The sequence below is a fragment of the Mus caroli genome, unplaced genomic scaffold, assembly GCF_978045245.1.
Source record: "Mus caroli unplaced genomic scaffold, Mus_caroli_1 scaffold_3, whole genome shotgun sequence".
NCBI lineage: Eukaryota > Metazoa > Chordata > Mammalia > Rodentia > Muridae > Mus > Mus caroli.
This window is the reverse complement of record NW_028227258.1, coordinates 51,232,530-51,243,607: the sequence shown is the minus strand read 5'-3', so window position 1 is coordinate 51,243,607 and position 11,078 is coordinate 51,232,530. Positions and strand designations below refer to the sequence as shown.

Here is an 11,078-nt window from a genome sequence, read left to right as displayed (position 1 = left end):
TGGTTTTTTTTTTTTTTTTTTTTTTTTTTGATGGTTTAGTCCCAGGGAGCTCTGGGGGTACTGGTTAGTTCATATTGTTGTTCCTCCTATGGAGCTGCAAACCCCTCCAGCTCCTTGGGTACTTTCTCTTGCTCCTTTATTGAGGACCCTGTGCTCTGTCCAATGGATGGCTGTGAGCATCCACTTCTGTATTTGTTAGGCACTGGCAGAACCTCTCAGGAGACAGCTATATCAGGCTCCTGTCAGCAAGCACTTATTGGCATCCACAATAGTGTCTGGGTTTGGTGACTGTATATGGGATGGATCCCGAGGTGGGGCAGTCTCTGGATGATCATTCCTTCAGTCTCTGCTTCACACTTTGTTGCTGTAACTCTTCCCATGGGTATTTTGTTCCCACTTCTAAGAAGGACCAAAGTATCCACGCTTTGGTCTTCCTTCTTCTTGAATTCCTGAACAGAACACCAATGGCTTGTACTGTAAGATCAAAAATGGACAAATGGGACCTCATAAAATTACAAAGCTTCTGTAAGGCAAAGGACACTGCCAAAAAGGCAACCAACAGACTGGGAAAAGATCTTTACCAATCCTAAATCCAATAGAGGGCTAATATCCAATATATACAAAGCACTCAAGAAGTTAGACTCCAGAGAACCAAGTAACCCTATTTAAAAATGGGGTACAGAGCTAAAAAAAAGAATTCTCCACTGAGGAATACCGAATGGCTGAGAAGCACCTAAAAAAATGCTCAACATCCTTAGTCTTCAGGGAAATGCAAATCAAAACAACCCTGAGACTCCTCCTCACACCAGTCAGAATGGCTAAGATCAAAAACTCAGGTGACAGCAGATGAGGATGTGGTGAGGATGTGGAGAAAGAGGAACACTTCTCCATTGTTGGTGGGATTGCAAGCTTGTACAACCACTCTGGAAATCAGCTTGGCAGTTCCTCAGAAAATTGGACATAGTACTACTAGAGGATCCAGCAATACCTCTCCTGGGCATATATCCAGAAGATGCTCCAACCGGTAAAAAGGACACATGCTCCACTATGTTCATAGCAGCCCTATTTATAATAGCCAGAAGCTGGAAAGAACCTAGATGTTCCTCAACAGAGGAATGGATACAGAAAATGTGGTACATTTACAGAGTGGTGTACTATTAAAAACAATGAATTTATGAAATTCTTAGGCCAATGGATGGATCTAGAGAATATCATCCTGCGTGAGGTAACACAATCACAAAAGAACACACATGGTATGCACTCACTGATAAGTGGATATTAGCCCAGAAGCTCGGAATACCCAACATACAATTCATAATACACATGAAAATCAAGAAGATGGAATGTATTTTATATTGTGCTATTGGTTGGCATGACATCTTGGGACAAGGAAAGGTTATGTTTTAAAATTGATGCTTTTGTGTGTCAAGCTAACAAGGTGTCAATTGAGCGCTCTAATTTTATGCCCACTCAACACAAACTGGAGTCATTTTGGAAGAGGACCTCAGTTTAAAAAGGCCTCCACCAGCTTGGCCTGTGGTGTATTTTCTTGATGAATGATGTGAGAGTTTAGATCACTACAGGCAGTGCCACCCAAGGCCTGGTGGTCCTGGGTGGAAAAAAAAAGGCGCTGAACAAGCCTGAGGAGAAAGTCAGTAGGCAGTGTTCCTCCATGGCCTCTGTTTCAATTCCTGCCTCCAGGTTCCTGCCCTGCCTTCCCTCAGGGATCCAGTGAGACCTCAGAGCTGTAAGGTGAGATGATAATAAAAACTCTAATGAAGAGACAGGAGAATTTGCCCCTACACCAGGTGCTCCCTCCTCCCAAACTGAATAGCTCTTTAATTGATTCCTCAGAATCCAATTACTCCTGCTTCATCTCTTCCACAGGCAACATTGTGGGCTTAGGCCAGTACGTTAGCATCCTATTCAGATTTCATGATGTTGTCAACCACACAGGGAAGGGCTGTTGGCATAGTGGGCATTTGTGCCCCTCTGCTCAGGGCTGACTGGGCCCTGGGGCCCCTCTGTTCTGCAGAGTGACTATGAGCTGCAGCTGAGCACACAATGCTCTGGTCAGCTGCAGGGACAGCTGTGGCAGCAAAAGTTCTGTTGAGTTCTGATCAGAATCTCTCAGAAGACACCTTCAGATTCCAAGACTGAACTGAGTGTTATCAGGAAGATGTTCCGGTCCTTTCCTGCCACCTGTAAGGGCTACAGCAAAGGGTGTAGGGTGACTTTTTTTTTTTTTCTAGAAAAAGGCCTCGCCATGTTTGGATGTATACATGGATGGGGAAACAGTAATAGTTTTGAGGCTAATTTCTCTCTCTCTCTCTCTCTCTCTCTCTCTCTCTCTCTCTCTCTCTCTCTCTCTCTCTCTCTTTCTCTCTCTCTTCCTGTGTGTAATGAGAGAATTCCTTGGGCTTATTTTTGTGAGGTCTTCTCTTTGCTTAAGACAAAAGTAAGTGTGTGTGTGTATGTGTGTGTGTGTGTGTGTGTGTGTGTGATACTGTGGCTGTGTTGTACCATATCATGTATGTGGTGGTCAGAGGACAACTTTCAGGAGTTTTTTTTTTTCTCTCCTTCATGTGGTTCTGAAGGGGCTTAGTGGCAAGCACCTTTATTTACTGAGCCATCTCATCATCCTTTTTCTTATTTGTCATCTATCATCTACCTGTCTATCTTATCTATCTATCTATCTATCTATCTATCTATCTATCTATCTATCTGTCTATGTATCCCTGGCTGGCCTAGAACTCACTATATAGACCAATCTGGCCTCACAGAGATGTGCCTGCCTCTGTCTCTCTGCCTCTCCACCTCTCCTCCATCTCTCTGCCTTTCTGCCCCTGCCCCTGCCCCTGCCCCTGCCCCTGCCCCTGCCCCTGCCCCTGCCCCTGCCCCTGCCGGGATTAAAGGTGTGCACCCCCCACACCTGGTGATATTTTATTTTTAAACATGTGCTGGCTGCACTCTCACTCCGTGCCACATGCCTCACATGCCTCATGTCCTGCCATCATCTAGAAACCAGTGAGCTGGCACTCTCGTGCCTACTTGTTCAAAAGAGAATCAGACTCATAAAAGTTAGATAAAAAACATGCAGAGACACATGCCTGTAGGCTCAGTTACTCAGGAAGCTGAAGCAGAAGGACAACTTCAGCCCAAGAGTTTGAGGCCTGCTGGATATAGTGATTTCTTATCATAGAATAACAGCAGAAAAGGTAGAGGAGGAGGAAGGGGAGGACTGGCTATAGATGCCATACAGTTAATGAACTGAGGTATAGGAACCAAACCCAGTGTGGACTCCAGAGTTCCCACTGTGTCTTTGTCTCTCCAGGGAAAGTTTTCTTCCCACTCCTTCAACTTGGGTGTGAATAACCCAGAACTCTGCTCACAGAGACACGCCTTCCCCACTCTGTAGTAAGCCTTTGTCTCTCTAAATGGCTTAAAGCAATCCTGTGGCAATTTTCTCTTGCTCCTCTCTCCAGGACAGTTTTCATTTTTTAAAGCCTGGCCTCTGTAACACTGGCATGTGACTATGAACGAGGGCTTTGTTTGATGTTTTCCAGATGCCCTAAGTTCGTGTTCCTCTTTCCTTGAGGGAGCTTTTCTCATTTTTTTCTTTGTCAAACATGTTATTTTAGCCTTTGAGGTTAACTAATAAATCCCAAGTTCGTAGACATAAAAATTTGGATGAGGAAGGATCTCAAAGACCTGTTCTCCTAACCCCATCACCAGATGGGCAGGGCCAGCCAGTGGTTATGGTCACCCTGAATTAGTAGAGTTTAGATCCTGGCTGATGTTCTTAGGGACCAATAACCCTGGTCATTGTACCTAAAATCTGGGATGCTTTTATTACTTCTAAGGTGCTGTTCACCAACAAGAAGAGTGTCTTCTAAATGGATGCTGTGGATTCTCTTAAAAGAATGTGAGCCCAGTGGCAATCAGCTGTGCCCTGACCACTTTCAGAAATATTCCCAAGACACTTGGCTGCCACCACCATGTCCTCTGGGCTGAGGCAGCTACTAGGGACTTACTGAGGCAAAGTCTCACTGTCAGACTTCCTTCCTGGGTCCTAGGAGAAGAGGGATGCTTGGCTACAGCCTGATATTCAAAAGACCTCCTCTGGCTATATTTCTGTCAATCTTTCTATGGTAGTGGTTTTTAACCTTTCTCATGCTGTGACCCTTTAATACGGTTTTCCATGTTGTGGTGACCCTGAACCATAAAATTATTTTTGTTGCTAGCTAATTCATATCTGTAATTTTGCTACTGTTATTAATCATAAGGTAAATATTTGATATACAATCCCCAGGGGGTGGCCATCCACAGGTTGAGAAGCACTCTTCTATGCTCTTTAAGAAACATAAGAGGAGGTTTTAGGGCTCTATATCCAAATAACGCCAGAGGGAGTAAGTCTCCCAGGAGTGTGGAAAGGCCTGTGAGTGCAGGTAGGATCACCACTGGTGCTCAGAGGAACCCCCTGGAACCCTCAGGACACAGGAACAGAGGGGCTGCCTGGGAGAGGAGTCTTCCAGTCTCTGTCTGCGCCCAGAGCTGATCCTGTGCCACAGAGCTACATACATACATACCGCCAGGAGAGAGCTGGTCTCCCAGGAGTGCCGACACACCTGCAAGCACAGAGCTGACCCTGTACCACAGCTCTCCATACCCAAATTCCTCCAAGAGAGAACTGGTCCCCCAGGAGTACTGACACACAGGCTTGCAGGAGGGATAAGCCAAAGTCAGAGACAGCAAAACCAGTTAACCTCAAAGACAACCAGGTGAAAGGCAAGCACAAGAACATAAGCAACAGAAACCAAGACTACTTCTCACCACAGTGAGCCCTGGTTACCCCAACACACCAGAAAAGCAAGACTCTGATTTAAAATCACATCTCATGATGGTGATAGAGGAACTTAAGGACATAAATAACTTTCTTAAAGAAATACAAGAGAACACAGGTAAACAGGTAGAACACCTTAAAGAGGAAACACAAAAAATCCCTTAAAGAATTACAGGAAAACACAACCAAACAGGTAAAGGAACTGAACAAAACCATCCAGGATCTAAAAGTAGAAATAGAAACAATAAAGAAATCACAAAGGGAGACAACACTGGAGATAGAAAACCAGGAAAGAGACCAGGAGTCATAGATGCAAGCATCAACAACAGAATACAAGAGATAGAAGAGAGAATCACAGGTGCAGAATATACCATAGAAAACATTGACACAACAGTCAAAGAAAATGTAAAAAGCAAAAAGCTCCTAACCCAAAACACCCAGGAAATCCAGAACACAATGAGAAAACAAAACCTAAGGATAATAGGTATAGAAGAGAGTAATGATTCCCAACTTAAAAGGATCAGTAAATATCTTCAACAAAATTATAGAAGAAAACTTCCCTAACCTAAAGAAAGAGATGCCCACGAACATACAAGAAGTCTACAGAACTCCAAATAGATTGAACCAGAAAAGAAATTCTTCCTGTCACATAATAATCAAAACACCAAATGCACTAAACAAAGAAAGAATATTAAAAGCAGTAAGGGAAAAATGTCAAGTAACATATAAAGGCAGACCTATCAGAATTACGCCAGACTTCTTCACCAGAGAAGAAAATCCTATGAAAGCTAGAAGATCCTGGGTAGATCTCATACAGACACTAAGAGAACACAAATGCCAACCCAGACTCATACCAGCAAACCTCTCAATTACCACAGACAGAGAAACCAAGATATTCCATGACAAAACCAAATTTACACAATATCTTTCCACAAATCCAGCCCAACAAAGGATAACAGATGGAAAACACCAACACAAGGAGGGAAACTACACTCTAGAAAAAGTAAGAAAGTAATAATCTTCCAACAAACCCAAAAGATAGCCACATAAACATAAGAATAACATCAGTAATAACAGGGAGCAACAATCACTATTCCTTAATATCTCTTAACATCAATGGACTCAATTCCCCAATAAAAAGACATAGACTAACAGACTGGATACATAAACAGGACCCAGCATTTTGCTGCATACAGGAAACTCACCTCAGTATCAAAGACAAACACTATCTCAAAGGGCTAGAAAAAAATTTCCAAGCAAATGGTCCCAAGAAACAAGCAGGAGTAGCCATTCTAATATCAGAAAAAATTGACTTTCAACCAAAAGTCATCAAAAAAGATAAGGAAGGACACTTCATACTCATCAAAGGAAAAATCTACCAAGAACAACTCTCAATTGTAAAAATCTTTGTTCCAATTGCAAGGGCATCTACATTCATAAAAGAAACTTTACTAAAACTAAAAGCACACATTGCACCTCACACAATAATTGCAGTGGACTTCAACACCTCATCCTCAGCAATGGACAGATCAGGGAAACAGAAACTAAACAGAGACACAGGCAAACTAACACAAGTTTTGGACCAAATGGATTTAAAAGATATCTACGGTCATCAGGGAAATGCAAATCAAAACAACCCTGAGATTCTACCTCACACCAGTCAGAATGGCTAAGATCAAAAACTCAGGTGACAGCAGATGCTGGTGAGGATGTGGAGAAAGAGGAACACTCCTCCTTTGCTGGTGAGGTTGCAAGCTGGTACAACCACTCTGGAAATCAGCTTGGCAGTTCCTCAGAAAACTGGACATAGTACTACCTGAGATCCCAGATATACCATTCCTGGGCATATACCCAGAAGATGCTCCAACTTGTAATAAGGACACATGCTCCATTATGTTCATAGCAGCCTTATTTATAATAGCCAGAAGCTGGAAAGAACCCAGATGTCCCTCAACAGAGGAATGGATACAGAAAATGTGGTAAATTACACAATGGAGTACTATGCATCTATTAAAAACAATGAATTTAGCCGGGCGTGGTGGCGCACGCCTTTAATCCCAGCACTCGGGAGGCAGAGGCAGGCGGATTTCCGAGTTCGAGGCCAGCCTGGTCTACAAAGTGAGTTCCAGGACAGCCAGGGCTACACAGAGAAACCCTGTCTCGAAAAACAAACAAACAAAAAAAACAAAAAAACAAACAAACAAACAAAAAAAAAAACAATGAATTTACGAAATTCTTAGGCAAATGGATGGAACTATAAAATATCATTCTGAGTGAGGTAACCCAGTCACAAAAGAGCACACATGGTATGAACTCACTATTAAGTGGATATTAGTCCAGAAGCTCTGATTATCCAAGATACAATTAACAGACCACATGAAGCTTAAGAAGGAAGTCCAAAGTGTGGATACTTTGGTCCTTCTTACAAGGGGGAACAAAATACCCATGGGAGGAGTTATAGAGACAAAGTGTGGAGCAGAGACTGACAAAAAGGCCATCCAGAGACTGCCCCACCTGGGGATCCATCCCATATACAGTCACCAAACTCAAACACTATTGTGGATGCCAACAAGTGCTTGCTGACAGAAACCTGATATAGCTGTCTCCTCAGAGGCTCTACCAGTGCCTGACAAATACAGAGGTAGATGCTCTCAGCCAACCATTGGACTGAGCATAGGATCCCCAAGGGAAGAACTAGAGAAAGTACCCAGGGAGCTGAAGGGGTCTACAGACCCACGGGAACAATATGAACCAACAGTACCCTCAGAGCTCCCAGGGACTAAACCACCAACCAAAGAGTACACATGAAGGGACCCATGGCTCCAGCTGCATATATAGCAGAGGATGGCCTAGTCGGTCATCAATGGGAAGAGAGGCCTTTGGTCCTGTGAAGGCTCTATGCCCCAGTGTAGAGGAATGTCAGGGCCAGGAAGCGGGAGTGGGTGGGTTGGTGAGCAGGAGAGGGGAGGGGGGGGAGGGGCTAGGAGGTTTTCAGAGGGGAAACCAGGAAAGGGGATAACATTTGAAATGTAAATTAAGAAAATATCTAATAAAAAAAAGGGGGAATAATAAAATAATGGAAGCTTCCATAAGAAAGAAAGAAAGAAAGAAAGAAAGAAAGAAAGAAAGAAAGAAAGAAAGAAAGAAAGAAGAAAGAAAAAAAAGAAAAGAAAGAAAACACTAGGAGATAGCATAGGGGAAGGAACACTGAGATATAGGAGAGGTGAAATAAGCCAGGCACCGAAAGACAGGTACTTGATCTCATTCATATGTACAACCCAGAAAGGCTAATCTGAGACCGGGAGATGGCTCAGTCTCTTGATGCATGGTATTGAGAACTTGACTTCAATCCCCAACACACATGTAAAAGGACCGATGTGTTCTAGTGTGCCTGTAGTGCCACTGCTAAGGAGACAGACACAGGAGGCTCCTTGGGGCTTACTGGCCAGCCTGTCTAGTCAAATTGTAAGTACCAGGTTCAGTGAGCGACCCTGTCTCAGAAAGCAAGATTGAGAGTAGGGAAGACACCCAATGTTTACCTTTGGCCTTTATGTGCCTATGTCCATGAATATGGGTACAAGCATACCTACACACAGACATACTCATGCAATCGTAGACACGCACGCACACACACACACACACACACACACACACACTGATCCTACTGAAGCAAAGAGCAAAACACAAAACTATAGTTAGCAGAATTGTTACAGGGACAGGGAGGACCCGGTCAATGGCTAGAAAGTTAGACTAGGAAGAATACATCCTGATGTTACTGATATTCTGTTGCAGAATTAGGTACTTAACAATGATAAATATTTCAAAATAGCTAAGAAGATTTTTAATATTTTACTACAAAAAAAAATCCATGTTTGAGGTGATAAATAAGCTACTCTTAGGCCCAGTGTGGGGGCAAAACACCTTTAATCATGCCATTCTGGAGGCAGAAGCAGGCAGATCTCTAAGTTCGAGACCAACCTATTTAACATAGTGAGTTCCACGTCAGTCAGAATTACACAGTGAGAACTTATTTTTTTTTAATTCCATTATTTTATATACATATATCAAAACACCATATTGTGTGCCACAAATATCTACAATTATGATGTGCCAATTAGAAAATAAAATACCAATTTACAAAAGGCAACAGAATGGGGATGTCTGGCTCTGATGCATGGCCATGTCTGAGCTGAGCTTTCCTCCAGCATCACGTGACTCAGGGACGCCAGGGAGATGTGTAAGAAAAAAACTCCACATTTGATCTTCACTAAAACAGCCGAGAAGTGATGAGAACAACGCCAAACTGTATGGCTCTCTCTTGTGGGAGATCAAGATATGGCCATTAAGGACAGACCACACCTCCTCAGAAATTAATGGATAAAAATTATAACGTTTCCATCATTCTCTTTCTCAGTAATATTTAGGATGAGTTATTCTTTGGCTGAGGTTTCTGTGTTCAGGCTTGCAATCGAATCTAAATGAAAAACATCTGTTTCTGTTCCTCCGAAGAAGCCAGATTAAGCCTAGCTTCCTACAAGATTCTGGTATATTTACTAATGAAGCTGTTTTCTTTTCTTACAGCATAGAACACACAGTGCAGCCATTTAATGAATGAAATGCAATGAAAACCAGACAACACATTTTGAGCTTTAAGAACACCAAGACCGGGCAGCAGAGGACCACAGACATCAGCCCACACCATCATGGACGAAACCGACTTTTCAGAAGATATGACTTATAAGCAACAGGAGGACCTGCCTTATGATGGGGACTTCTCCCAGATGAAGATGTGCACTTCTTACAACTTTACCATATCAAATGACACCTCTCCTGTCTCAGCAGAAGTTGTTCTGGCAGGAGAAGACCCTCAGGAAGTGGCTTCTAACTGTGAGGTGCGCCAGGACACAGCTCTGCTGGCAACTTGGGATAAGATGACTGAACATGTCAGCAACAGGCATGATAAAGATAAGCAATGCGCCCTGGCTTCTCCTGTTCCAGCTGATAAAGAAGATACCTCAAAGTCCCATGTCTCAGATATTTTACTCCATCATCTCTCCGGAGAGCAATTCTTCAGGGGTCCAGGCGCTGGCTATGAAGCTCTCCCAGAGACCTTGACTGCTGAGAGTCTTGAAGACTCAGATACTCTTACAAATATCATTTCATGTTATGCAAAAAAATATTACTTCAAAGAACAAACCCCAGAATTCACTGGCCAGCCCAGTCCACAAAATAGTTCAGCAAATAGCAGCAAGCCCTGTTGCTCCCCTGGCACAGAAGGAGAAAACGCCTCTCCCTTAGAAGAAGCAGTGGCTGCTGGGAAGAGCACCCATCAGGAAGATCCAAGCTTTCTAACCAGGACTAAAGGTCCAGGTGATAAATATAAAAGCTGCCTGAGGCAGACACCCCAGAGACAGCTGCCCGACAAAGCAAATTCAGGCGACTGGCTCAGATACAGCCAGGCTCAAGTGCACTACCAGTTTCCAGATTTTCCTAAGGTTTCTCCCAAAGGGAAACTGTCTAGGAATACTATAACTAACAAACCACTTACCATAGCTAACGAAGGCGGCCATTCTCCTAGGTTGACTAGTAAATCAACCGTTGTGCAAGATAATTTAGGAACCACGTCTGTGTCAAATCGTGTTGAAAAACAACAGGAGCAGAAATGGAAATTTCCTGAACCTTTGCAACAAATACAGGTAAGCAAGAATGGTCCCTGTCAATGCTAACCCAGGGTAGTCATCCCAGGGTGGGCTTGTAGCTAGAGCTTCGGTGTAGCTCTGAGGTTTAGGCCCCTGGGTTATCCTGCGCAAGTGAACCAACCACTCGGAAGCTTAGCGATGACCTCATGAAGAATCAGAGACTAGATTCAGAAAAACAGAGGAAGATACAACCCCAAAGCTCTCAAAATTCTCCCATTATCCTTTCTTTTTGTTTTTTTTTTTTATTATCCTAAGTTGTTGTTGGTTTTGGTTTCTGGTGGTGGTGGTTTGGTTTTTGTTTTTGTTTTTTGAGACAGAGATCCTTTATGTAGTCCAGGCTGACCTGGAACTCAAAATGTACAACCAGGCTGGCCTTGAACCCACAGTGATTCTCCTGCCTCTGCCTCTCAAGTGCTAGGATTAAAGGGATTTGCCACCATGTCCAGCCTCCAATATATTTCTTAACTTCATCTAGAGTTTTTAAAAATTTTATTTATTTTTATTGAGAGTTCCATACACACATAGAATAAAATTCA

The 11,078-nt window shown here is 43.1% G+C and overlaps 1 protein-coding gene across 1 annotated transcript in view; it reads left to right on the top strand.

The window, feature by feature from the left end:
* Positions 1 to 2,126: 2,126 nt before the first annotated feature.
* The window catches only part of Aknad1 (AKNA domain containing 1), a 37,752-nt gene continuing 28,800 nt past the window's right edge, over positions 2,127 to 11,078 (top strand). Inside the window, exons 1-2 of the mRNA XM_021158604.2 lie at positions 2,127 to 2,204; positions 9,425 to 10,539. Coding sequence (XP_021014263.1) covers positions 9,547 to 10,539 — 993 coding nt within the window. The 5' untranslated portion in view covers positions 2,127 to 2,204; positions 9,425 to 9,546. The remainder of the gene's footprint in view (positions 2,205 to 9,424; positions 10,540 to 11,078) is intronic.